The 27844-nt window shown below is 43.3% G+C and overlaps 2 protein-coding genes and 1 long non-coding RNA gene across 7 annotated transcripts in view; 2 read left to right on the forward strand and 1 right to left on the reverse strand.

Moving 5' to 3' along the window:
- The window catches only part of LOC135256149 (death-associated protein kinase 2-like), a 28202-nt gene extending 17363 nt beyond the window's left edge, over positions 1-10839 (forward strand). The window contains exons 9-12 of the mRNA XM_064337993.1: positions 75-120; positions 3878-3967; positions 5190-5270; positions 7321-10839. Of these exons, the coding sequence (XP_064194063.1) occupies positions 75-120; positions 3878-3967; positions 5190-5270; positions 7321-7398 (295 nt within the window). The 3' untranslated portion in view covers positions 7399-10839. The remainder of the gene's footprint in view (positions 1-74; positions 121-3877; positions 3968-5189; positions 5271-7320) is intronic.
- A 6288-nt stretch (positions 10840-17127) lies between these two features.
- Positions 17128-18898, reverse strand: LOC135255157 (uncharacterized). Its single transcript, XR_010330096.1, has 3 exons — positions 18769-18898; positions 18481-18621; positions 17128-17572 (listed from the first exon to the last, which is right to left on the reverse strand). It is a non-coding gene; the product is annotated as an uncharacterized LOC135255157 (long non-coding RNA).
- LOC135255156 (golgin subfamily A member 6-like protein 25) lies at positions 18498-25995 on the forward strand. Of its 5 annotated transcripts, XR_010330092.1 has the most exons (4): positions 18847-19428; positions 20333-21550; positions 21824-21981; positions 24370-25995. XR_010330092.1 is itself a non-coding variant. In XM_064335958.1 (3 exons), the coding sequence occupies exon 2, from the start codon at positions 20343-20345 to the stop codon at positions 21528-21530; it is 1188 nt and encodes a 395-aa protein (XP_064192028.1). In that variant the 5' UTR covers positions 18847-19428; positions 20333-20342; the 3' UTR covers positions 21531-21550; positions 21824-25995. The 5 variants fall into 5 exon arrangements, 1 of the variants encoding a protein (XP_064192028.1); XR_010330095.1 differs by lacking the exons at positions 18847-19428; positions 20333-21550 and adding an exon at positions 18498-18608; XM_064335958.1 differs by having other exon boundaries at positions 21824-25995.
- Positions 25996-27844: the final 1849 nt, after the last annotated feature.

A 27844-nucleotide genomic window follows, 5' to 3' on the forward strand; every position in this document is an offset into this window, starting at 1 on the left:
ACTTAGAATTTTGAAGAGGAGGGGCGTTACCATTTTCATCCTGCTATTCATGGCTGTTGTGTTTGACCTTTCAGGAAGAGACTGACCATTCAGGGTGCTCTCAACCACCCATGGATTACGGTAATCCTTGCGCTACTTCGATGTCGTTCATTCGCTACTTTGCATTCATAGAAGAGAATCTGTTATTATACTATTTCCCACTAACACTACTGCCCTGGGACAGATCATAAGGACAGAATTCTTGATGTGTGTTTTTGTGCATGTGTGTGCATTTTGGTCTGTATTGGGGGGGTGTGGGGTCTGAATACTGGTGTCCCACTCCCATACAATGCAGTGACATACACATCCACGGCATTGTCAGCAAAACTCAACATGCATAACATGCAAAAGGGTGTGTGTAAGGAGAAGTCTAGGGTGTGAATAGTGTGTGTTTGGTGTGCCTGTGTCTGCTTACAAGAAAGGAATGGAAGATTCCCAAGCAAAAAACTTACAGTTGAATAACTGTAACTGCACAATATGACAAAAAAACTGACCAGCATGCATTTGAATTTAGAAAATATTATTAAAATTAAACTGATTGAAAATCGACATCTTGGCATTGCGGTGGTTTTTGGAGACCAGAGCTGTCCTGGCATTCGGAAGTCACAATTTTGCATTTTTCTGCAAATGGCCTGCATGGGTTTGGACATTATTTTTAACATGAGTTCGTGGGACAGATGAGTTTCCTTCTCAGTGCATCTTCCTGCCTGCGGTGTGGACTAAGGCCCGTGTGCTGTGATTGGCCTCCGTTTTCCTGCCCGTGTGCACGTGTGGTGTGTGGCTCCGCCGAGAACTGTCACCTAGTAATCCCACCCCTTCTGCCCAAAGTGCAATGAGCACAGAGAGCCCCCCGAAAACTGGAAGAGGGGGGAGAGGCGTCAGCTGAGGACCAAGGAGCTGAAGGAGTACACCATCAAGTCCCACTCCAGCATGCCGCCCAACAACACCTACGCCAACTTTGAGCGCTTCGCCCGGGTGGTGGAGGACATCGCCCTGGTGGAAGCGGGGCTGGGAGGCGTGGCGGCGGCCCGCGCCACCCTGCAGGACGACGTGGAGGCGCTGGCCTCCATCTACGGCGAGAAGGAGGCGTGGTACCGGGAGGAGAGCGACGGCGCGCGGCAGGAGCTGTCGCGGCTGCGCTACGAGCTGCGCAAGGTGGAGGCGGCGCGGCGCCACCTGCGGGAGGACATGAGCGCCACGGAGGCCGGCCTGGCGGCCGTCAGCGGCCGCTTCCTGGAGAGGACGTCGCGCCTGGACGCCCTGAGGCACGAGCTCTCCGCTGAGCTCAAGTGGGTCCAGGACGTCATGGGCTCCCTGCGGGCCGACGGGGGTCGAGACGGTCGCTGCGGCGACCGCACCAATGGCGACGGCAACGGTGGCATGCCCTCTATCACCAATGATGACATCAATGAGACCCTGAAGGAGCTCCTAGGACGACCGCACAGCATCGATCTGAAGATCACAGAGACTGGTCAGCAGAGATAAAACTGGACAGGGATCATAAACGCAGACTGTAGGCTTGTTCGAGTGTGTGTGTGAGTGTGTGAGTGTGTGAGTGTGTGTGTGTGTGTGTATTTGCGTGTGTTTGTGTGTGTGTGTGTGTGCGTGTGTTTGTGTGTGCTTGGTTTTCGAACTCATGTTGATGTTAAATCATGACAACTGTGTTTGTACAGAGACACAGAGTTGTTAGCTATGCCTTAAAAGCCACAATTTCGGCAGGCTCAATTCTCAGTTCCTACCCTTTATCTTGTGATGTCAGCACTCAATGGTCTTATGACCCACAATTTTTGATACCTTTGTTCAGTGCAGTCACGCACAGTCGCTCATGTTTCCTTGATATTTCCTTGATATATTTAAAAAAGGGTTTACCGTGCAGTGTCTGGGGTAGTGTGGGGAATTGCATATTATCTACACGCCTTTACGTGTATATTGATTGAGTCCGATCTGTTTGTCACTACATCTTTATAAGTTACTGTCCGTTCTCTACTGCTTGTGCATACCATGGTAATTTGCACTTGGTCTTTTTTGCCATTATGTCAGACAGGTACATTGCATGGAACTCCCAACATACAGTACTACCGAAGAAACATACAGTGTGTAACATGCAGCGTACAGTACTTGGGCTGCATAGCACCACCGTAAGGGAGTGAAGTACCCTGCCAAAATATTTACATAATATGATTATCACAGTATGACTATTTATTTGCTTCAGTATATCTCTTTTTTTTCTCCTGGTCATTTTTTTTCCAATGAAACCGCTTGTGACAAGAATGTACTATATAACTGAAGTTTCATGTTATGTGTTTCTTTATAGGTAATTTATTTCTATTTATTATAGAGTATGCAAAGCACTTATTTTAAACGAACTGTGTATAACACAAGTCACCAGCATAGCTGGTAAGTATAATTACAATGGTTACCCCCACTCGTAAATATTAGTGTAATTGTTGATCCCACTGCTAAATGTGCTGTATTGTGGATTGTGTCCACCCACGGACCATCTCTTCTCTTGTGTTTTAGTGTTGATGGGGCAGTTAAGATCAGATGGTCATTAGAGAGGATTGTGAAGCTGTTGTTGTTGTTCAGAGCGACCGGAAAACATTTTTCTGTACTTCAGCTGCTTTATTCATAAGCAGCCAAATAAAGTATAAATATTTGTATCAACTCAACTTTAAAATGGAACACTGAATATATTCTGTATTCATATTTGCCTGTTGGTTAAGTCTGTTGGTTAAGTATCATTTGTCCTTTCTGTGACTTCTTCTAAGGTTTGTTGGTCACATTTTATTCAACGATGTTCTTTTACTTGTGAAATTACATATGTAATTTCTATGTTAGTACAAATTGAGTACATATGTTGAATACATACAATACAGTTTGAATCTCACAAATCTTATAAAATACACCCTGATTTGATAACTGCTTTCTACTTTTTTACCTGTGTTCTATCAGTACTTTTTATTTCATCCAGCAGACAGGTGTGATTTTGATTTTGATGTTCAGTAAAAAAGTGAAAACTGATAGTTTGTTCGGTTCGTGGGCTTCTGAATCGCCACCAAATTGCATTCAGCGATAGTAGATTTGCCATACAGTCAGCCACATAGAGTCCCATACCACTTTTATAGTCACTGTCTCTTTGCACAGATGGCTTTGCCACTTTAACATTGAAAATTACCTTGATTACAGTTAATCCCAGTTGATAGCCAAATTGTGATGTTACCTTGACATTGAATGTGGCATACTGTACCTCTATAATACCTTATAGGGTCTGGAAGTTTGTGCATGCCAGTGGCTGTTTATGACAGGTCCTGTGTAGTGCTTAGGCATTATGAAGATCTTGTGCTTATCTCTGCAGGAAGAATGTGTATAGGGTCTCCCAACCACAGAAATGTTCTCAAAGGTCTGAAATCAAAACCTGACCATGCCAGTGTCAGTCATGTGTTGTTTTGTGACAGGAGATTTTGGGGAGGAATCCCTGTGCAGTGATCAGTGATTGGTCACTGCATCACCCAGGGAGGGAGAGGTTTCAGTCATCAAAGCACACCCCATCCCACCCCCATCAGACTGCTCCAGTCAATCATATATCCACAGTCTGTCTGTACCATAGAGTGCAGTTCTCAGCTGGTCATGTGGTGGACTGAGGAGTGACGAGAAGCGTCAGCTGGAAGAACTTATTTGAGGACAGGGTGCAGCTATGAATGAATGGCTAATGAATGGATGATGGTACAGCAATGAGACAGTCCTATGAATAAGGCTGACCATTCCAAATGGACAGGAAGAACTGTAATAACGACAGCATGTGCCTGACATGACTTTTCTCTTATCTCTGCTGTTTTAGCCCGTGGACCCAAGACAAGCTCTGGTTCGCCGGCTATCTGTCATCAACCTGGAGAACTTCAGGAGGCAGTACGTCAGACGCAGATGGAAGGTAGATGTTCTGTATGACTGTCACAGTTCATCAGTTGATCAGTGGAATACATTTGTCTGACATTTACTTCCAGCCATCCATCCATTTTTTATATAGCTTACTCCTGGTCAGGTTTGCAGGGAGGTTGGAGCCCATCCCAGGATACACTGGGCAAAAGGTGGGAATATTCCTTGGATAAGTCACCAATGCATTGCAGGGCCAACACACTCACATATTCATACCCTGCGGACAATTTACTCTTCAATTAACCTAACCTGCATGTCTTTAAACTGTGGGAGTTCCTGGAGGTTTTTCCAAAAGCATATAGCCATGCAAGTGGAAATACTGTTGTCTAAGCAATTCAAATAAAACATTGTACTAAGATAGGGATTTGGTGAATAGAATTTAAAGCAGTGCCAGCTGGTGATCTGTAAAAACATGATTCAGAGAACTTATTTGATATGTCCACTTTCCTGAACCTGCTCAACTGGCTAGTGTTTCAATAGGAACAATGACTGAAGTGACATCTGTATTTAGATCTATGGGAAAGACTTAAGGAAATAGGGTCAGAAATTCTGGTCGAAAGTGCACATTCGATGACCGTGATGCTCGTGTGATATGTAAGGAAAAACAACTTACTTGGGTCGCTGAGAAGGAGGTAGTATTGACCATTTCACCTTTTCTCATACTCAGAAATCGAAGCAAAACACCAAGCCATAAAATAAAGACACAATCTTAACAAAACAGTACAGATCAGTGATTCTGCTTGTGCCATTCCCATAAGCATATCACACTGGGTTAACCTTTGTAGTTGAGACACCAACTTGTTCCCCATGACATCAGTTTTCTGACAAGACAAGACATGATTACACTGTATTACGGAGATCCTAAGTTTTACATAATGCTGATCCAATCGGATGTTTTGCTGCTGAGCACCGTCTCTGAACAAAGTCTGTTTTCCTTTGGGGCACCCTTCTGTAAACTGCCTTACAAATGTAACCAAACCTCTTTGGTGTCACGTTTCATATGAATGCTATACTACAACATTGGCCACAAAAATGGAAAGCATTTTTAAGTTGGGGAGTGTTATAATCATAAAAAATAAGCAAAAAAATAAATGTTTCCATGTTTGGTGCTTTGGCAAAATAAGATTCCTCTTGTCATGCCATTTTGAATTTGCATTTTCCTTCATATTTCCATGTGAAAAGAAATGCAGCTTCTCTCCATTCTCATTTCCCTACAGCTGTCCTTCAGAATTGTTGCCCTGTGCAACCACTTGACTCGCATGATGAAGAAAGACCTCCGCAAGCAGGAGGATGAGCTGGTAGGTGCCACTGGAGATGCACTCTGACTCTTTCTGAACAAACTGCCCTCACCTACCCTCGCGGTCCTGAGGACAAAGGGTGTCTCAGTGTAATGTGTTTGTGGCAAACACGCCTGCCACAGGCCACCGAAGTGGCTTTCCTTGGGGCCCTCCAGCACAGAGACACAGGGAGATGATGTTAAAACAGTCCACATTTATTCCATGAGGGTTTGGCAAGATGTTACAGCCAAGTGAGCAGATCTCAAACACTGTCATGACAGAGAAGCTCCTCATGTGGGTGGGGATGGCAGATTTAACCTGTGCGCAGTGATTACCTCACTACGCACAGGTGCAGCCACTCCTGTTCCTGGGTCCAATTAGCCTGGCCAATTATCTAATTATTAACCAATTATCCCATTGGCCAGGTCTAATTAGCTTGACCCAGGGCAGGTGTGGCTGCTTAAACCAGCCATCCCCACACCACATACCCCCAACGCCAAACTGAGGCCAGGGAGAATCCCTGGCCGAAGCCTACTCCCCCCACCCCCACCCCCACCCCCACACTCCCAACAAAGTCAAAGACAACAAACAAAAACACTCCAAACACGCTAAAAAATTAAATAAAAAAAAGTCAGGGTGGGTGGCCCCGGAACAGTCCAGTACATGCGGTGACCCTCCTTCGGACGACCAGGCAGCCCTTCTTCCTCCTCCCTCCTGGAGCACGGGAAGTCCTGGGCTGCTCTGCTGGCTGGTGGGGCGTCACCGGCTTGGGCTGTTCCAGGGGCTGTGGTGGGGTGACTGGGCTGGTGGGCTGGTGGACTGGCCTTGTGGTGCTGGGGACCAGGAACCCTCGTGGCTGTGGTGGCCGCCAGTCGGCTCTGCTGGCGGGCGGCTGCAGGCTTATCCCCTCATGGGCTCCGGGCAAACCAACCAGGCCAAAACAAAGAGCTAAAAACAACCAAACGGACGAGAAAGGAAGCAAAACGGCGCGGCCACCGCTCGTGCGCTGCCCGTGGCTGACCCGCCTTCCCGGCCAAGTCCAGCTCACGGCGCGACCACCTCTCGTGCACCGCCCGTCGCTGACCTGCCTCCTCGGCCAGGTGCAGCTCCTCAGCGTCCCAGCTGAGGATTGCCTCCTTCCCCTCCCTGGTCATCTTCCGCTCCCCATTTTTGGCCCGGAGGATCCGCCCGAAGCCCTGTCGGGAACACCTCAGCCGCCCCTCCTCCAGTGTGCTTCCTGGCTGGCCCTCCTGTGCCTCTTTGCTGTGCCGGAGGAGCCCCACGTTGGGCGCCACTGTGGCAAACACGCCTGCCACAGGCCACCGAAGTGGCTTTCCTTGGGGCCCTCCAGCACAGAGACACAGGGAGATGATGTTAAAACAGTCCACATTTATTCCATGAGGGTTTGGCAAGATGTTACAGCCAAGTGAGCAGATCTCAAACACTGTCATGACAGAGAAGCTCCTCATGTGGGTGGGGATGGCAGATTTAACCTGTGCGCAGTGATTACCTCACTACGCACAGGTGCAGCCACTCCTGTTCCTGGGTCCAATTAGCCTGGCCAATTATCTAATTATTAACCAATTATCCCATTGGCCAGGTCTAATTAGCTTGACCCAGGGCAGGTGTGGCTGCTTAAACCAGCCATCCCCACACCACAGTGTTCAAATGTGAGTGATGCTGACCAGGTCATAATACCCTGGTCTCTCTTCTTCTTATTCTCTCACTTAACCTATTTCTGAGACTTTCACTTCTCTCTCTCTCTCTCTCTCTCTCTGTCTCTCTCTCTCTGTCTCTCTCTCTGTCTCTGTCTCTCTCTCTCTCTGTCTCTGTCTCTCTCTCTCTCTCTCTCTCTCTCTTTCTCTCTCAGTACTATTTGCTTGAGCCCATCTTTAATGCAGATGTGGTTGAGGCCCACAAACGTTCATGTTTCTTCTGATTGCTTGGAGCCTGTGACTTTGAATCAGTGACCTCAGAGCTGTAGCTACTGCCTGATTCAGCAAACTGTGGAAGGACAGTGCTGGAGGAGGCACCTGTGACACATCTGTAACACCTGTGGGCTCCTTTTCAGAGGGACTGCGAGAGCGACCAGGAGGAGGAGGCCCTGAAGATGAGACCACGTAGCAGGACGAGGAGCATGTCTTCCTGAATCCAGCACCTCCCCCCGCCTCGTCCATGATTCCAACTCTGACGAACACACAAAAATATTAAAGGGACACAAATGACCCTGTCTGAGCCATGTAGAATGCACACATTCCCTCAGGAGTTTCCCGCATGGGAGGACCCAAACATGCTGTGCCCAATTGCCACATGGCCTTACACGTTTAGAACACCTGAACACCATCCTGTTTTTACCTAAACACAAACGCAAACCATTCCAACTTCAGCAAAGAAGTCAAGACTTAGTGCCTGCAAAACACCACTCTGGGGTAATGCACATGTATCATCATATAAGCTTAAAATAGCAAGCGTGATTCTACAGGTTATGAATTAGCTTTTAAAGCGTATGTCTGTTGAATGTATTTTACAGTGGTCATAGTCAACGAGTGTTTTTTTAGACAGTCTGACAATGGCCTTTATTAATGTCTTAATTGTAACTGTTAATATGCTAAGCTATATTGTAAATAGGGGAAACAGAATTCATTACTTTAACTGAAATGTTTTTAAATAAGTGCCTTAGTAACCAGAGTACTTTAAAATTTAACGAAATGATCTGTTGGAGAAGCAGGAGATTCAGTTTAGATGTTGAAACACAGCAATGTTTTTATTTCAATGCAGTTGCTTTGACTATGGTTATTTTTCAAATGAACACTGCCTGTGAATAATTTCTGCTCCTGAGCAAAGGCAGCTCTGAGTTAGTCTTATTAATAAAGACCAATTGGAAAATATGCATCATTCCAAACAGCCAATGTCAAATATAAACACAGCTCTCAAATTGCTGCAGAAATTTTGATTAATTTGAAATAATGGCATGGTGTTCATTTGAAGTGCTACAGCACGTGGAGTGTGTGGAGTATGTTCCAGTTTTCAGGAGTGACCAGTGTTTCGGAATCAGAAACAGGTTGCCTGGGATGACCTGCTGGTGTAGATTTGATAGAGCTCTGCATTAGGAGCCAAACACAGGCGTCTTACCTGAGAAGGCTAATGCATGACTGATGACGTACGTTTACATGAGTGGGCAGAGAAACAGGAGGAAGCTGGGGAAAAGTGAATTTCGTCCATGTGGGTGAATGAAATTGCTCTGGTGCCTGTGCTGTTTGTTCGTAAATCAGTGGAAGCATTTGGACCAGAAATGGTGTAGCGCTAGAAAACAAGAAGAGAGCTAAGGATGAACTGCTTACCGAGGTAAAAACTGTTCCAGCCATATTTAAAAATGTACACTGTTGGGGTTCTTGCCTATTGGTGTGGTCATGTACCCCTGGATTCTTGAATTGAATCCTGACCATGCCAGTTGCAACAATGGTCAGGCACCCATGGGAAACATGTACTTGGCTATTTCCCTGCCTCATCACACAATTGCAAATCCTGCCTGCACAAGCTCTGCAAGATGTTCAGTGTTCTGGCACAATGACTACACAGCTAAGCTGGTGGACAGTGGATGTTACACTGATGTAACCGAATTGCATTTTCAAATGCAAATTGAAAAAACTGGCATAGGAAGGTGATATGTGTTATTAACTATGCAGAAATATTTTTGATAAATTCTGCTCAAATGGTTTGTCTGTTTTTCTTTTAATGGAACGGTTGAGTCTCCAAAGTCTGAACACAAGGAAGTGCTTGTGTGGTAAACATGGTCTGGCTTCCTTTTCTGGTTAGACCACATCCTGTATGTGTCACCTTTCCTTTCACCAATCACACAGCTTGATTGTGAGTCATGAGGACCCGAGGCACAGATTCCACCCAGTCAAGTCTTGTGACTGTCCTCTGCTCAACGAGTTTGGCTGTCCAATCACGATTCAAGGGGTCTTGTTGACCTGATTACTCTAACAACCTGTTAAAAGGCACATACAGTTCTCTTCCTGCATGCTCTTGGCTTGGTTGGATGAAACATCAGTTTCATCAGTTGAAGTGAGTGTGGTGGTTGGGGTGGGGTGATGATTCAGCTAAATGGTTTATGAAATTTTGGACATTGTGGTGGAGAGCCAGATACCTCTGCAGACATCCCTGCTGTCCAAGGAACAGGGTGTCTGCCATGACCTCCAATCTCACAGTTCCTTTCCTAAATTAATCCTCGTTCTCCCAACTCAATTCAGCCTCACATCTCCACTGTGCCTCACGTGTATTTTTGTGGAAGACTACAAGCTGGTGTGGTCTGGTTTAGCTGCACTGATCCCCAGAGCAGGAGCAGACTGGACTGATCCTGGGGATTTGGAGGAGAGCACTATTACTATCTATTACATTGTGAAACATGTTCTTGTTCTTATTCTTATTAACAATAATAAACCATCTACAGTACATCATCCCTTTAAACTCATTAAATTGAAGCAGGTGATCTGTTGCTGAAAGTATGTGCCGCATAAACAATTATGGCTCTGAAACACATGCTGTAACTTAACATATCTTTTATCTAATCCTCAAAAATAATTTAATTGTGATCTGTCAGCACCAAAATCTGAAACGTCTCTCCAAATGTGCATCTTCATGGAATGCAAATATAGAGCTTAATGAGCTGAATATGTGCAGTGCTCCTTTAATTGACATCCCTGTACAATTGTTACTTATAACATGAAATGTGTGCATTAACCTTACTAAAGTTTTCAGGATTTCCCAAAAAGAGTTGGCTATGACATTATGGAATTTTTGCACTGAGTTCCAAATGAAAATAATGCATTAATGAACTGTGAAAAAAACAGTGTTGAATGAGGGGGTCTTCATGTATGTATTTCTATTTTCTTGATGTCTTCATCTGTCAATGTTTAACCAATGTGCCTGAACACTTTTGTTATGCCAGTGTTGTTGTGCTTATATTAGTGAAGAGTCTAAAATCTGATGTCATCTGAAGAATTAACAAGCATACCAGTTTGAATGACAATTACCAATCTGCCCCTGATTCCCTTTGTACATGGTTGCATGTTTTCTAGTTATGGTGCTACCTTAAATGCCTTAGTGCATATCATGTAATCATGTAAAGAATGTTGGTGTACATATTGTTCTGATTGCATATATTTAAGGTAGCCCAATCCCATTGTTGAATTTAATGTGAAGTAAACAAAGGAAAGGTGTGAACGAGTGGAAATGCAGATTGAGAATTGTTTAAAATTACACACTTGTTAATCCTACAAAATCATGACAAATTAGCTCCAAGCCAAACAAAGTATAAAGAGGGTTTGAGCTTCCCATAAGCTGACTCCACTGGTTTATATAGTTTACAGTCTTTGTCTTCATCTTAAAGCCAGTCCCCCTTAACCCTGTGCCTGGGGGAAAGGTTATTCTGTGCCATTCTTTGTATACAGGGTGTGTGTTTGCTCTGCTCTCACTTGCTGTGCCTAACAGGAACAGAGGGCTGTCTCTGTTTTTTGTTTGTATTTTTCTCAATTTTCTAATTAATTTACAAGAATGAATCAATACAGATATTTATGAATACCCTTCAGTATTGTGCTTACCTTTTCTTATGCTTAATATAAACCAATCCCTTTGTGTGCGCGCGCACACACACAAGCCGGGGAATATATCATTTTGTGCTGCTGTGAACTGTCAAACTACAGGTAATGTTACTGCAGTGTGGAGCGAGAGTTCTGTACATGGAATGAGTACTACACTTACATTGAAATAACTCAACCTGAAGAATCTCTTATAGTTCAATTTTTTGATCCCTTTTTTGTTTGAGGCTTTTAAAAAGGAAGGGGATCAACAAAGTGAACTACAAGAGATTCTTCAGGTTGAGTTCTGTTGGTAGAACAAGGAAACATAAATGGAAATGAGCAAAAGGTAAATTCTGTACAGACATTAGGAATATTTTTTTCACGCAGAGAGTGCTCAATGTGTGGGATAACCTGCCAGGTCACGTAGTAGAGGCAGAAACTGATTTTCAAGACCAGGCTTGATATGGTGTTAGATACTGTCTTGACTGTAGGTAATCAGAGCACTAGGTACAATTTAGTCAGGCAAATGGTGAGCATTGGTGGGCTGAATAGCTTGTTCTTGTCATTATGTTATGTTATGTTATGCTATAATTTTATCTTGAAAAACAAATACATCAAATATATTCTCCAAGTGTTCAGAATGAAAGCATTTACATATATTTAACAATCCAAACATCCTGATAAAATAAAAAAAGAAGGACCATCAACAATTCAAATTATTTTTTGACGTGAATTCAAAACTGAAAAATTTTTGAAGGCTGTTCCTGTTTTGTGTGATTTAAATATCACATTAAAGGGACATTCAGGGAACCAGTACCATTTAGCATAACTTTCTTAATGTTCTCAGAGCCAAAAATTGTTATTTGGGGTTTTGCTGCTGAATGCTGAGCAGCAGTTTTCTGTAGGATGCTGAATTCCATGTCATTTTCAGTGTTAGAGTCATAAACTCCTGTCACACTGAAGTTGACTCTGTTTATGCATTAATGTGCAAATGTTTATTTGTATGCTTCAGTATTTGTGTGGAAGTGCTGTCTATTTTTTCATTTCTTTGTTTTACAGTCACCCTTTAATCAGGTGCTTACTTCGATTTTTGCCTTTGGAAACACATATGGAACAGATATTTGTACTTCTCAAGAAATCCAGGTTGAATCTCACTCAGAGATGCATCGGCAGTGCCCCAGAAATGGGCCATGAGCCTGCAACCCTCTGACTCCAATATGGTCTCCCTGACCAGTGGGCCTCACCGCCACCCACAACCACTTAGCTGCCACCACTAATTGATGCCACTTGTCCCTTCTTGTTATTGTGATGACGGATATTTGCCACAGTTGTGAGTCAATTAAAATGTTTTTTTAAACAGGAGCGGTTTTGTCCGAGCTCCACCAAGCTGAAAGTGATGGGAAGCAAAGCAGAGCCACCGTGCCATCAGGGAAATGTAGGCCAGCTACACAGAGGAGGGGTTGAGAGGGACAGAGCCGAGCCATGTCAATTTGCAAACCAATTTAGTAAAATAATCAAGCGATTCCACAGAGAGAATGATAAAATGGCCTTTCCCTTTGAGATCAAGATCCCATGCACCAGGAGTCCCCAGCCTTTGGCATAGAGAGCCACATATTCTGCATACCACTTTTAATCTGAGAAACTAGCTTTACTTCAACTGCTTTCTGTGATCAACTACAGAACTGAGTAACAATAAAAACCATGAGACCAGAAGATTCCCAAAGGCCAGTGTGACCCCTGCCATAGGGTTTGCGTAAGGTAAAGGGCTTAACTTGGAGTGAGGGGTACAGTTGTAGAGTTGAGATTGGATTTAGGGTTAGAATGAGGAGGGAGATCCTGTAGCATATAGTTACACAAATCCTGTGTAGTTACACAAAATGCACACATGCTCTACGGTTGCCACATGTCCGGTTTTTAACCAAAATGTCCGGTTTCCAAATTATTTGTACTTTGTAAATTTGCGAGTCAATGACTCCCCTCTGGTCCTCTGTTCCTGTGGTAATTACAACATTGTTGAGGGGGTGTAAGGTAGGGATACTGAAATCTAGTGTTGTTCCGATCCCAAAATTTTGACTTCAATAGGCTACTGGTACCACATTTGTCCAAAAGGTAGCCAAAAAAGGTGGGGAAACTAGTAACAAGAGGTAGTTGGTAGCTATCTACCTACCTGGCATTACTACTTTCCCTATGTTTTATTTGGCTGCCTTTCTGTCCATATGATTTATCTTCAGTTTGGCTAATAAATGAGGTCAGACATTCATCCTGGAAGGAGGAATACAGCGAGATTTAATTCTTCTATCGAGGCAAACCTTACAGGCCACTTACATGCCACTAGGTACGTCCAGAATGTCAGTGTTCTCTTCCCTTCAGTTCAGTACAGTATTTATTTTCCAGTGCATAGCAGTCATTGTTCTGCAATAGAAAGCAATGTCAGGTGCGTTTTCATGAAGTATCAAATTTAGCAAAATGCTTGTATTATACTTTGGTAGTGCAGTACTGTTTTAGTACTAGTATACCATGCAACCCCTTAACCCTCAAATTTGGCCCTCAAGGTGAGTTGTACTGTTGGTTTTCTTACCTGATAGTTACTTGATCTACTGATGCCGCTGACTGACCAGAGATTTAGCTCATGGGTTGTCACAGCTTTAAATTAGTCCTAAAAAGGAGGTGAAGACTGAAAATCAGCTGTACTACTGGCCTCAAGCACTAGATTTGAGTATCCCTGGTGTAAGGTCAAATTAATATCTGGGATTTTTTTCAGTTGTTAAGCTATCCAACAGCATACCAGTCAGATAACGCAATATAAAACAGGCACCGGAGAAATGATCAACAGAGAAAAGGAGGGGGAATGAGATGGAGCCCCACATGCTTGTGTAATCCTCATTTATCCTGAGCCCCAGTTCCCTGAAGCCACAGTTTCCTTCACGAAGTGTCAACAAGTCACAGTCTGTGCCCTGCATAGGCCAACAAAGAGCTGTTTGCTCAAAATAGCTTTCAGTATGGCCCAGGCAGCTTCAATGTCCGTATGAGACATAGCATCATTTTAGCTCTTATCTGTGTAAGTGCCGAAATATGTACGGGCAGCATAACGAACTCCTCAGTCTTCATGGTTTCTCTACTGTTCTTTATTCACTCCATCTCATCAGCCACTCTGTGGTTGCTATTTGATGCTATGCAATCAGTTTTTCAGTGCCTCTCATATATTATAAGAGCTTTAGAAGACTAAAGTGGGGAACCCTTTCATATTTAAAGACAGCGTATTCCAAATCACTGGTCTTTCAGTGCCCCAGTCAAGCTAAGACTGTAATGATATCTCTCCGATCTAAAATATCCTGTAGTACACAATACACATAATGAACATTCACCCCATAAATATCAATTTTTTACTCATATTTTACTGAAACAATTAATGTAAAATAGGGTAGGGTATAAGCCCTGCAACCTTTGTGCCATCAAAGATGTTTTTGAACTTATTAAATATATTCTTAAACCTTTCCCCCCACAATGTAAAATCAATTTTTCAGTCTCCTGCTCTGTCATTCATTCATTCACACCTCAGATACTCCTGCTCACAAGCTAGAGTCTATTTTACACACTACAGGCTGCACATCATCACTGTACTACTACTTTTTGGAGGAGCGGGGTATCTCTCAGGCATTTTTTTAGCTACATGTTCCTGAGGCTCTAGGTCCTCAGGGGGAAATGGAGAACAGGGTGTCTGAGTGGCCGGTGCCATGAGTGCCCTGAGGGGACATGCATCCCTGGGGCCAGTGAATCAGTCGCACAAACACCTGTGGCAATGACATGTCACACGTCTACAGTTCCTTTGATGGCCCATGGTGGCGACGCACCTCGCACTGAACGCCCTGCCAAACTGTACATCTAAAAACAGGAATGCTGCGGCGACTGCCCCGGATTGACGGGTCCCCCCCCCCCCCACCCCCTGGGGGGCATTATTTCTGTACTTTGGTGTTTCCATCGCGCTGCTGACGCGGGTGATGCAAGAGGCCAGGCTTATTTTTTACCACGGGCCGAGGTCGTTTCCGTGCCCCCGTGCATCAGGCTGCCAAACCCGTATTGAATTTCCCGCTGAGTCTTGAGTCGCAGATGCTTCCAGCGCTGTGTCATAGTAACGGACTGGTGTTATGCGCGAAGTGCGCGGCATCACCCCGGGCCATATACAGCTCCCTTTTCTAAGCCTGCTCTGCTCCACGCCTTTTCTGGGCCTGGCTTCTGCGCCCAGGTCGTCTCCGCCCTTGGGCTGGCATCCGCGCGATGCTGCAAGGCTCGCGGTCCACCAGGTTACCGTCGCGCTCCGCCGGCTGCATCACAGGATTCCGCCGGCTTTACCTCTGAACAGAGGGGTGGCGTTGGACTCTCCTTCCCGGCAGCTACCCCAGTCACCGAGTCTGAGAATCAGATGTGATGTGAGCCAAGAAGGCCGTCGACGTTTTAAAATATACTGTGGAAATAACTACGGTGCCTCACAGTCCATCTGAGTGATGTCAACCTCTCTTCACAGTTGCATGCTTTTGGCTTGTCTAAGCCAGGCCTCAGGATCTAAGGTTGCAGACAGGCTTTATATTTTAAAATGGTTCAAATAACAGATGAAGTATGCCATTTGAACATAACCACAAACGTAGCTCACATTGCTGACGGTTCCCATCTGGACGGTTCCCAGTGCTGTTGTGGAATAGCTGCAGTCGCACTGAAATCCTCACAGAGTGCCTCACAAGGACGGCCATAATCCCCATGTAGTGGAGTGAGCTACCCTGTCGCTATCCCCAACTCACTCCCAGTCAGTCTAGCCATCTCCCAACTTCTGCTTCTTTCTGTCACCCCATATAGTGGTATCTACCATCCATTCTTTATCTCTACCTTATCATGGGCAGGGTCACGGGGGGTGCTGCAGCCTATCCCAGTGTGCACTGGGAATACACCCTGGACAGGCCACCAATTTATTGCAGGGCACAGACACCATTCACTCACCCTTCACTCACACACTCATAACAATTTAGAGTCTCCAATTAGCCTACCTGCATGTCTTTGGACTGTGGGAGGGAACTGGAGTACCACCAGGCACATTTTATGGAAATATTGTGGAAAAGCTAAACACAGAGATTACACTCTTGATAAAAGGCAGTGCAGATGTTTTTCTTTTCCATAGAAATAATCATGTCCCCAAAAAAAAACCCACAGAAAAGAAAATATAGATAATAAAAAATTCAGGCAGGTCTTCATCTGAAAAGGCACATGGGCTTTTGTTACATTCTTTGTGTAGGATATAATAGGACGGAGTGTAGCACAGTGGGTAAGGGACTGGACTTGTAACCGAAAGGTCGCAGGTTTGATTCCCGGGTGGGACACTGCCGTTGTACCCTTGAGCAAGGTACTTAACCGAAATTGCTTCAGTATATATCCAGCTGTATAAATGGATACAATGTAAAAATGCTATGTAAAAGTTGTGTAAGTCGCTCTGGATAAGAGCGTCTGCTAAATGCCTGTAATGTAATGTAGGAAAAGTTCCCTAGAATTACCAGGACTCAAATATATCCATGGAGTGCTTTACTGCCAGCCCCCACAGCTGGTAGAGTTCACCAACAGAACCACTGATGACCTACACTAGGGTGCCAATGTATGGCTGCGATGCAAAACGTTCCTCTTCTCCTGCTGTCACCACTAGTTCTCACTTACTCTGCATATTGAAAGCCTGCTCATGTAAAAAATTACAGAATAAATGTACATTGCTCTTCTGGGTATAAGTACAAATGCAACTAATGTGTTGGTACTCTGCTGTACATTTCAAACTATGGTCATGACATTATTGGTGCCCCAAGACAAATATCTAGGTGTCCAACTTTTTTTCCTGGCTCTAAGAAGATAACATCAACCTCTCCCAATATTTACTGTACATGTTTTGCCGCATCACTCATCTGCACTATGTATGCACACATATTGTGGAATGAAGCCTTCAGTGATATCAAAGGTTTCCAGCTGCAAAATTAAACCTGAGCACATGTCAGCTGATGTGCCTGACCTTTGATATTTGATTGTTCACTTCAGAACCAGCTGCATTGTTTGTATACTGTGGAATAATCTCTATTCAGAAGATGACCTCATATGAACCGTTCAAAAGAAGAGAACACGCACACACTTGGAACAAATCAATCAACAAAAGGAAGAATTATTTTCTGCACGAACACAGTTTGGTGAATTTCGGAGATCCCTGACATCAAAAAAAAAAAAAAAAAAAAAACATTTCGGAAGAACAAAACAAACTTGCGTTTAATTGTGAGTCAAAGTTAAAGACAAATGTTTATTGAATCCAGGCCAATGCCCTCTATCATGACAGGACAGCATGCAGTCTTATTGAGACAGCACACAGTCCCTTATCAGGACATTACGGCCTCTAGTAGTGACAGGACAGTACACACACTTATCAAGACACATGCAGTCTTATCAGGCAGGACAGCACACACAGTCTCTTCGCCGAAGAAGAGAGGTCTCTCTGGAGCACGCATGGTTTGCTGCTGTGAAACAGAAATGATGTACGCCACTGTGGTTACTGTTGCCATGACATCACTTTCCAGTGGTTGGGGCTCCCCCACCCATGCTTGCTTCTACGCTGCAGGGGCTAGACCAGGGGGCGTCAATAGAGGTGGTGGGTGCTTATTCCATTTTTCTTTCTTCTTGGCAACAGGCAGGGCAGGGTTGGTGATGGGAATGTCTAATATCTTCCTGCTGATTAAGCAGAATAATCACATGCATGCTACCCAGTCTTCCCATTTCACATGGAAAATAAGACACAAACACATACATGTCCCAAGTATCCCATACGAATCTTTGGTGGATACATTTTAAAAATGTCTTCATATGCTGACTGTAGTTGATAAAGTTTTTAGTTTAGCGATACTTTGTATGCTGCCTATTTTTGTTTCTGGGCATGAATCTCCCCCCTGTAAAGATAGTACCACCTAGTGGTCATAGTTTGTAAGTACTCCTTGGCAAATCCTTTCAACACAGATGCACAGAAATTAGTTTTTTTTCTGAATGGTTTTCAACATCTTTACAACAATCAAGCTTCTGAATACCCTAGTTTATGGTATTTTTTATTATTTATTAAAATAAAACTTTGTACATCACACACTCACAGGCCATACTCAGGGAAGACTCAGCATCCTCTTCTCCTAAGCCACCACCAAAAGCTCATCTGCTGATAAAATTTATCAGGAATAGAGGAGGACAAGTAAAATCTCTGAGTAAAATCTCAGCAGGGAATACCGATATAACATTGAAACTACAACGATCGTCGCGTGCAGGCGGTTGCCATAATGCGTTGTTGTAGTGTCAATGTAGTAACTCAGGTTAGCAACTTACTTTTTTAAAGCAAATAACGGCTTCGAAATTCATAGTTGATGTATTAATATGTGTTCCTATATCTCGTAGAACAAAACGTGAACTGTTTTAGGCTTACGTTCCCCTTATTTTCAGCAGGAAACGAAATTCCTATGGGGAAAAAAGCATCATAAATCTGCCCAAGCCTTGGGAAAAGGAACACATGGCTCAAAACTCATTTCCGTGTTTCGGTAAATTTGTTTTATTCCTACAAACAACACGCACTTTGATTTGGTTGTAATGGAATTATTTACCTCTAGCAATTAATCGTAGTGCACATAGAACAAAAATAAGATTTTTGTAACTTAATGGCCTGTGTCTTCTGTTCCTCCAACATATTCAAAGTGGAAGCGCCAGGCAAACGTCAACCAGCGTCAATAAGGTAGGACCAGAGGCTGTAAAAAATAGGGTAGGCCTAACTTTATCATCACTGCATCATTGCTTTCTAAACTATTTTAACGTACATTATTGCTAAAAGAAACAAATGCTGTACATAACGTTATGCAATTGTCTCAATTCAAGCGATGTTTCGCTTAATTTACCTCAGATAAGCATACCAGTGGTTGGCTGCTCTCACGATGACTAGCTACTCTAACATTAATTGGTTGAGAGATTAAGTAAAACATTGCAGGCATAAAACTGAGTCGCAGATTTGGGTTTAAGACTCTGTTGCCCCGGTAACAAGTCTGGTTGAACTGTGAACTTGCTTCGAAACCTAAAATTCCGAGTTAATCCAAAAATGTAAACAAATGAATCGGGTAAACTGAGTTAGCCACATACGAGAAACAGGAGCCATTTGGCCTTGCTAAATGGCTAACGTTTTCCATGGCTTCGGGACAAAAGGTGCATGTTGTTTGTGGGCATTTTAAAGTATTTATTTATTTATTTTGGAGTAATGAAAGTGTACTCAGTAACTTCTGCTGTATATTTGAATCACACTCCGGTTAGCGTAAAGAATAATTGTAGACCGCGTACTAAAATTTTGACCGAGATAGCATGTCGGACCTACTTAGTTGGCCGTGTTTTAATGTATGACGAAACAAGGGTCACCCAACGTCACAGTGGAAATGTCTCAGCATCGCATATAAATCATTGTGGTTACTACCAGGTAATATTTTTCATTAGACATTGGTTGTATAGTCTAGAGAAAAGCGAAAATAGTGATCAATCGTATATCTTTGTGAGAAAATCCAGTCTGTGAGGTAGGTCTTTACATGACCGATTCTAATACTTAATTTGTGTGTGCGCGCGAGTGTGCGTGTTTCGTCATGCATGGCGATGTGATAAAAAAATATCACAAAGTGAAAATATATAAATATCGCAAAAATATGTCGCTGAGTACGTACTAAACAATATTTTTCAGAAAGACGGTTTGTTTGACATAGACACAAGAGTGATTGGTCGGATAATTTGTGGGTAGGTTTCAATGTTTTTTTAATTAACATAATTGTAAAATGACAAGTTTTTTCTCTAGCGTAGCCTATGCACGAACTAGCTACAGTTCTGGCGCGTGCATACAAATGATAGAAACTTGAGAGCGGGATAACGGTTTTCGTATTTGGCTCAATTCTTAAAATATTTCAAGAGATAATATTATTATTCAGAAAGGCCTTAAATGTCTTGTGCTGTGGTGGCACCATATTACACACCATGTAATATCGTGTGTTGGTTCTTGAGTGAGTAGAAAGCCTTCAAAATATTTTCATTTATTTAGCTTTCTAGTTTGGGATATCCAACTAATTATGTGATATCTGGCTAGTTAATTATGTGATGGAGGCTTCTTAACCTTCAATGATTTTAGTTTGTACCATTGTACCCAGCGCAGTACCTGGATTACCTCAGTAAATTTTCAGCTGTATAAATAGACTGCATGTCAACCGTGTAAGTCACATACTTGTTAAGTTAATTACACATTTGTAGTTTTCTTCAACTACACATACATGTGAATAAACCTATAAACTAGAAAGAGCAGTGATGTAGCTATTTTGGTGCTGTGCTCCACGTTTCATGAATTCATGAGTGGAAGGAGTCTGCATGAAAAAATGTACCGAACAAGGCGACCACCAAGATGAGTACTGTGCTAAACCAGTCTCCTTATTCAAACAGTGGAAAAACCATGGAGTCAGGTGCAAGGAGAGAGAGGGAGCAAGGCGAGAGGGAGAGAGAGATGCTGGAGAAAGTCGTGCAGGTTCTTCAGGAACAGGGCCTCCTGATGACTGGGGAGAGCCTGGAGGATCTAAGAACACTGAGGGAAGAGCTAAGGAATGAAAGACAGCAGGAGATGAGTGAGTTCAGACAGCAGTGGATGACAGTGCTGGAGAACATGGAGCATCAGAGGACACAGCAACACCGAAACCTGGAAGTGTGGAGGCATTGGCAGGAGTGCCAATTAAGTGAACAGGTAGAGCGGTTTCAGCAGTCTGAAATGTGGAGGAGAGAGTGTGAGGAGGAACAGGGCAGAGCACAGATGCATCAGATGTCGCAGCAGTGGGGAGACAAGTACCACAGAATACATGCCTTGATGTCTGAGATGCATGAAAACTGGAGGGACTTTGAGGAGCTGAACCGCAGAGAACAGGCGGAAGTGTTCGAGCTCTGCGAAGGGCTGAGGAGGGAATGGGCCACCTGGACAGAACAGAGAATGCAGGAGAGAAACCTTTTGGAAAGAGAAACCAGGGAACATGACAGGAGGAAAGAGAGGGAGGAGTGGAGGAAGCAGAGGGAATTCATGGAGATCTCGCATGAGCGCGTGGAACTCCAACATAAGATGGAAATAGAAAGGTTGGAGGTTGAGATAAGGGAACTGAGATCACTTATCTTACGCATAACTGAGGTGAAAACTGAGAGAGAGAGCACTGAGGAGACCTATGAGCCGGTCACTCTGGCCACAGGAAATACAACTGCGGTGCTGATAGAGGAGGAGATCAGCCAGATAGAAGTGGAGAATGAGAGGAACCTCGTCACAGTGGAGATAGAAAGCAGTGCGAGGGAGAGCAAGAAACAGGAGAAAGAGGAGAAAGAAAGCCAGAAACACAAGAAGAAAAAGAGTTTTTGGTCACGGTTCTGCTGGAAAAAGCGAGTGACCACAAAAAAAGAGTGCTCAGAGGAGACAGTAGGACAAAGTGCTCTGAAATTGAGGGTAGTGGGAAAATTGACAAGTCCCATACTAGCTGGAGAGAGCAGCAGGGAAAAAGAGAAAAAGATAGAGGGAGTGGCCAATGTCAGTAAGACTGAAACAGAGCAAGAACAAAAACAGAACAAGAAGACAAAAGGTTTCTGGTCTCTCTGGCGTGGGAGAAAATAAGATGGAGGATATAAGAAAAGGTAACCATAAAGTATAGAGGGGAGATAGGACAAATATAGCATGGATAAGAGATTTGTGTTTATATTATCAATGGTAGTTAAATCAGGATTTCTTCACTCAGGCTGTTACCCACCATGAAATCCTGCGTGTTTTATGTTGATTATGGTTTTTGGTTTTTTGGTTTATGGCTTCTCCTTTAGAAAGCATTTAACATCAAGGGTACAGTGTTAGAGGCGTGCAAGGCCATACGTGCTGCATTCCATCTTGACCTTGGCTTTGTGTGTTTTGATCAGGGCTCAGAAGGTGCTGCAGCAGAATCACCTCTGGCTGGAGGCTACAGCAGGCCAGGCTTGGACCGAAGCAACACAGGGTGACGGATTCCAGGACAGACCTGTACAGGCCCCTCAGAGTCACGTGGTGGTGAGGCAGTCACAGTGAGCAAACTTGGCAGGTTGGTAAAAGGTCAGCTGGTAAAGAAACAGGGAAAGTATTGAAATGACCAAACAGGAAGAACTATGGTGGCCAGATAGTTCCTTCAACTGGCATTAACTATTAACTCCTGTTTTTCAATTAATAAAATCTATGACCCATCTCTCACAACCCACCCTGCATGTCTTTTACAGGGTGAGTTGTGGATACACTGGTGACTATATGTATATTAGCGGGTATTTCATATAAACAGCAAATTACTAATGGTGAGATTAATTAATATACCTGAGAGATGGGTCATAGATTATTTTGCATATAAATGTATTCAATGTTTGATGAGGTGATTGAGTTCCAGAGGCAGGGCGCGGAGAAGCTGAATGTTTGAGTACCCACTGTGGAGAGGCAGGAGGGAGGTATTGTAAGGAGGCATGTGAAGGGTGGTATGTAGTCCTGGAGGAGCTCGGAGAGGTAAGTTCTGCTTGATTAACCACCTGATGGAGCTCTGGAGCTGCCTGGGTATGTACCCAACAGGAGACACAGCTGGGAGGCAGGGAGTGACTTCTGGAGCTGAGACTATTTCTCCAGAGCTTGGCCAGGATTTGGTTTTGCCTAAATTTGAGGGGACTAGAACCAGAAAAAGTATAGGATTACCAAACAGGAAGATGCATGGTGGATAGTTCCACTGCCCTGACCCATTATGGTTATACTGTAAACCTCTGGCTATTAGACATATTCAGGCTGGGTGAACTTCTTCACGTAAGTTTCATATTGAAATTCACTGAATGCATTGTGAATTTGCTTGGCATAGCCATTAGTGCACTCATGCCTTGGGATTCCTAGCGGTTTCACCATTTATTGTAGTATGTCATGTACAGGGGTGTGTGGCATTCGGTCCGCCGAAGAAGTGGATTGGTCTTGGTTGCGCCGGCTGGTGGAGAGAGCACACGCACCTGGGTTGTGTTAACTTATCAGCCCAGGTTCTTTAAGTTGTGCTGCTCTCCACAGTCCAGGGCCGAGATCGGGAGCTCACACAGAGAGGGCGTTTATGATTTTCGTGTCTTTTGTTTAACAGAGCATTTAAGAGAGGGTTTAACAAAGCACAAAACGCAAGTAAACCTCCAATGGAAAGTAGGAGGAGCGGGTCCATTGTAAAGCGGGACAGCTACAGGCGGCACACTGGAAAGTGGTTGCTGTGTTTTACTTTCTTTTGTCTTTGCTTGTTGTTTTAGTTTATTGTTTTTGCCTGGAACCCGTGAAGGGGAAGGGTGAAGATGCTACGTTTATTTTATTTTGTATTTGTGCATGTGAACTCTCTCTCCATGCGGCAACCAACAGTGTTCACTGGAACTGCCGCATCTCCCTCCCAGTGGTTCATGCTAGCGTGTGACATTTTTGGTGCCAAATCCCGGGAGGGAGCGGTCTCGGTGTAAGCCCAATTAGCCTTTGGCTGCATTCTGGGGTTGGAGGTGTGTGGCATTCGGTTCGCTGAAGAATCAGATTGGTCTCAGTTGTGCCGGCTGGTGGAGAGAGCACATGCACTTTGGTTGCATTAAGTAATCAGCACAGGTGCTTAAAGGTGTGTTGCTCTCCACAGTTCGGGGTCGAGAGCTCACACCAAGAGCGCGTTTATCATTTTTCGTGTCTTTGTTTAGTGTTTGTTTAACAGAGTGTTTTAAGAGAGGGTTTAACAAAGCACAAAACGCAAGTAAACCTCCAATGGAAAGTAGGAGGAGCGGGTCTGCTGGAAAGCGGGACAGCTACGGGCGGCACACTGGAAAGTGGTTGCACCGTTTTACTTCGTTTTGTCTTGTTATTTTAGCTTGTTGTTTTAGTTTATTGCTTTTGCCTGGAATCCGTGAAGGGGAAGGGAGAAGATGGTTCGTTTATTTTATTTTGTGTTTGTGTGTGAGCTCTCTGTCTTCATGCGGCAACCAATGGTGTTCCCCGGAACTTCCACATCTCCCTCCCAGGGGTATCACGCTGGCATGTGACAGTGTGAAAGGAAGGACCTGGAGGTTGTATTAGCGCTAAACATTCTGGGTGTGAAAAATTCTTTGATTCCTGCTGATGTGTCTAACAATATAGATCCATTTTGTCAGAGATCCTTGAGAAATGTGTTGCTCAACAGCTTCCTACTTTCGTACAGGTTAATATTGTGTATACGATGGTCTCATTGGGCAAGATCTTTTGTGGGTCAATCCTAACTTTCTTGCAAATATCAGTTTTGTCAGGGAAGATGCATCATGCATTTCTTAGGGGCTCAGGGGCAATTTATGGAGTGCAGCAAGGATCTGTACTTGGTCTCTTGCTCTTTTCTTTGTATATGCTCCTTCTTGGGGAAACTCAATCAATCAATCAAATTTTATTTATATAGCGAATTTCACAACAACTGTCACAATATGCTTCACAGACAACTCTGGCCTAAGCCCCCACAGGAGCAAGCCTAAAGCTTGGATTGGTGGCAACTAAATGACAGTCCTGGTGTAGCGGCTCAGATGATGGGCGGGGCCGGGTGGCGGTGGTGGGGAGCAGCAGGTGGCGACCGAAATGGGCAGAGTGGAGGCAGCGACGAAAGAGGGGCTGGACCGTGGTGGGGGAGTCCAGACGACAGCACCCGCCGACAGCGTGCGGAAGAAAATTTGAAGTGACCATTATGGAATGTGCAAACTAAATTAAATGGTGTTAACTACCACAGCTATAGACACAGCACAAATTTATCAGTAACCTTTATTTTAGTGATGTCCCAATCCAGGTTTTTTGTCTCCCATTCCTATTTGAGTACAGTAACATTCAGTATTGGCCAATACTATTCCAATACATATATTTCTTGTTATTTGTCTTTTTAAAATTATTCAACAGCTAGCCAAGGAACAACAAATTTAGCATAAAATCAACAATACAATTCTAGGGCAGGCAAGATGACCTTAAATAAATTATACGGAAATTAAAATAATTCTGCTTTAGAAAAAATAGGCCTAAATACAGGTACACAATATGGCTGGCTGTATTTCTTTTTCTATTTAAAATGCACCATTATGAAATGGTAGGCTACAGACTGAAGTAGAGCTGGGTGATATGGCCACAATATCACAATATTTTTCATATTGATGGTATGACAGGATGCAAATGGCAGGAGACATAATCTGAAAGCCTACTGTGACTACTAAAATAAGAATCAATTAAAATAATCCATTTCACTGTTTTTGTTGGGAGCATGAACAAAAATGACAATAAGACAGTAAAAGCAGTAAAATATCAATTACACATAAAATACATTACTTATTGCAAAAAATTGGTAAAAATGTATTTTTTTAAATTATCAATAATAATAAAAAATAGCAATAATAATATTTAAGAACAAGTGTATTCAATTTAAAACCAATCGTACAGTTATTGTGTTACTTTTGAGTAATTCTGGACATTTACATGACCATACCACGTTCTTTAAAGTGCACAATTGTGTCGATATCACAAATGGACATGCTGTCAGGCAGAAGCCATTGACATTGAATTCAAATTTCTGCCTGATGCATTTTTAAAAAATGACACGTGAACTACCAGCATGGCCTCTGTGATCGACTAGTCGATCGTGATTAATGTATTGGGCTTTCTATTTATGGATAATGTGAAAAATAGAGGGCCCAAGATTAAGCCTTGTGGCACAACCGTTGCAACCTCTCAAACGGCTTAAAATAATTTTCATCAAAACCAATAGATTTGAGTCAATCTAAAAGAATGAAGAAAAGACTTTCAATAAGTCAATAAACAAAGCAAGGAAATTGGGAACGGACAAGTAATTTACTACTTTACTGGCTGCAGTCAATTTGCAGTGACCAGGCCTGAAACCAAACTGATGGGAATTTAAAATAATATGATAAGACTGGATTTGACTTAATTTTTCAATATTAGGCAATAATTATTTGGATAACTTGCATTACTGCTTTAAGGATAATATGTATGTTGCTGTCCAAACATTTGGAACATAGTGATGCTTTTTCATGTAAATTACCAGCAGAAATAAATTGTTCATTAAAAATATTGCCTATTTGTTCCTTTTCTGCTATTGTGCTTGAACCATGAGTGATATAATTAGTTAGCGAGGAAACCTGCTTATGTCTTAAACATTTTCCAAAATTTAGCAGGATTACCATTACACTCCAGACATTATATCACCTAAGAAGTGTTAAAACAAAACACCAAAAAAAAACCTTTATTGTAGATAAGGTGGATTTGGCCATACCTGACCACATACTCCACCCAGCTAGTCGTCCAGCTATGGTAACCTCTGGCCTAGATTACGAAAACTCCCTTCTTGCAAGCCTATCAGCCTGTGCCGTACAGCCAGTGCAACTTTTCCAGAATGCTCCTGCCCAACTTGTCTTCAAACATTCCTAGGTTCTCTCATGTCACTCCCCCGCTGAGGTCACTTCCGCTGGCTACTGGTCACCGCCAGGATCAGGTTCAAAGTCCTGACCCTGGCCTACACTGCAGCTGACAGGACAGCCCCCGGCTTCCTACAGGACACTGTTCAACCTTCCTCGCCAGCACGACCACTCTGCTGCAGCAGGGCGACTTGTACTTCCTGCCATGCGGGGGAATGGTTCTTGCTGGTGGAACAAACTCCCCGTTCCTCCACAAACCACTTAGTCCCACCAATATGTTAAAAATATCTTTCCCATTTCAGAAAGAATTTCTCTCTCATAGATAAAACTAAAAGCAAGCCTGTCATTGGTTTCAGTTCTACTGAGCAAGAGAAAAGTAGGACGCTTTAGCATTTCTAATTTCTTTGATGCACATACTACAGCTGCCTAAATTTTTGCCAGTCCTTTGTGGATTCTGATGCATGTGCTTTGGCCCATGTTTCATCCCTCATTCTTAACAATTCTGACAGCTCAACTGATCACCAACAATTGTTTCTATGTTTACCCAAAATTTCTTAAAAGGCACATGCTTATTAGCAAAAAAAAAGGAAAAGATCACAGAAATAGCTGAAAGTTAGCTCAGGCTCCGCTCTAGGATATCATCTATGTATTTTAGGGAGGTTTCTCAGAAATAAATCATGCAAAAATGGCTGTTCATTAAAATACTAAAAATCCTGTTTGAGATGAATATGAACTTCGGCTTCGGCTCCATCGTATATCTGATACAAGCAATTGGACAGTGATCACTTACATTGATTGCAAAAACACCACTGGCTGTATACTTATGAGATCTATTAGTCAAAATTAAAACCAATTGGATAGATTTCTCAGGAGTTTTAAACTAGGTCTTTTCGGCATGGTGATGAGCTTCAATTCATTACAATAATTCAGTCCAGTCATTCCATGAGTGCCTGTTGTCTGTCTAATATGCTCCATTGTGGACGTTCCAGCCCCAAAGTTCCACACTAGTGCTGGCACTGACACTGCATTCTGTGTATGTGCCATAGTGTTTTTGAAAATCCATGTAGTATTGGGAAAGATAGTATCCCGACACTCAGCTGTATCAATATTTTCTTTCACCCATATAATACCTGATTAAACATTTTGCTTTGGAAACGTATTTGTTCTGTTGTGCTGATTTGTTCAAGATGATCGTGGTATCAAAAACATTTCTACAATGATTGTGATGATTCTGTATTTGCTTAAACCAGGGGTCCTCAATCATATCCAGAAAGGGCCGGTGTGGGTGCAGGCTTTTGTTCCAACTGGGCAGTTACACACCTGATTCTACTCATCAACCACTAGAGTAGTCTTTGCTAAGGACCTTGATTAGTAGAATCAGGTGTGTCACTGCTTGGTGGGAACAAAAGCCTGCACCCACACCGGCCCTTTCTGGATAAGATTGAGGACCTCTGGCTTAAACCAATGATCAAGTCATGATGCACATCTATACTTTTCCTATAG

The sequence above is a fragment of the Anguilla rostrata genome, chromosome 5 (genome assembly GCF_018555375.3).
Source record: "Anguilla rostrata isolate EN2019 chromosome 5, ASM1855537v3, whole genome shotgun sequence".
Lineage (NCBI taxonomy): Eukaryota > Metazoa > Chordata > Actinopteri > Anguilliformes > Anguillidae > Anguilla > Anguilla rostrata.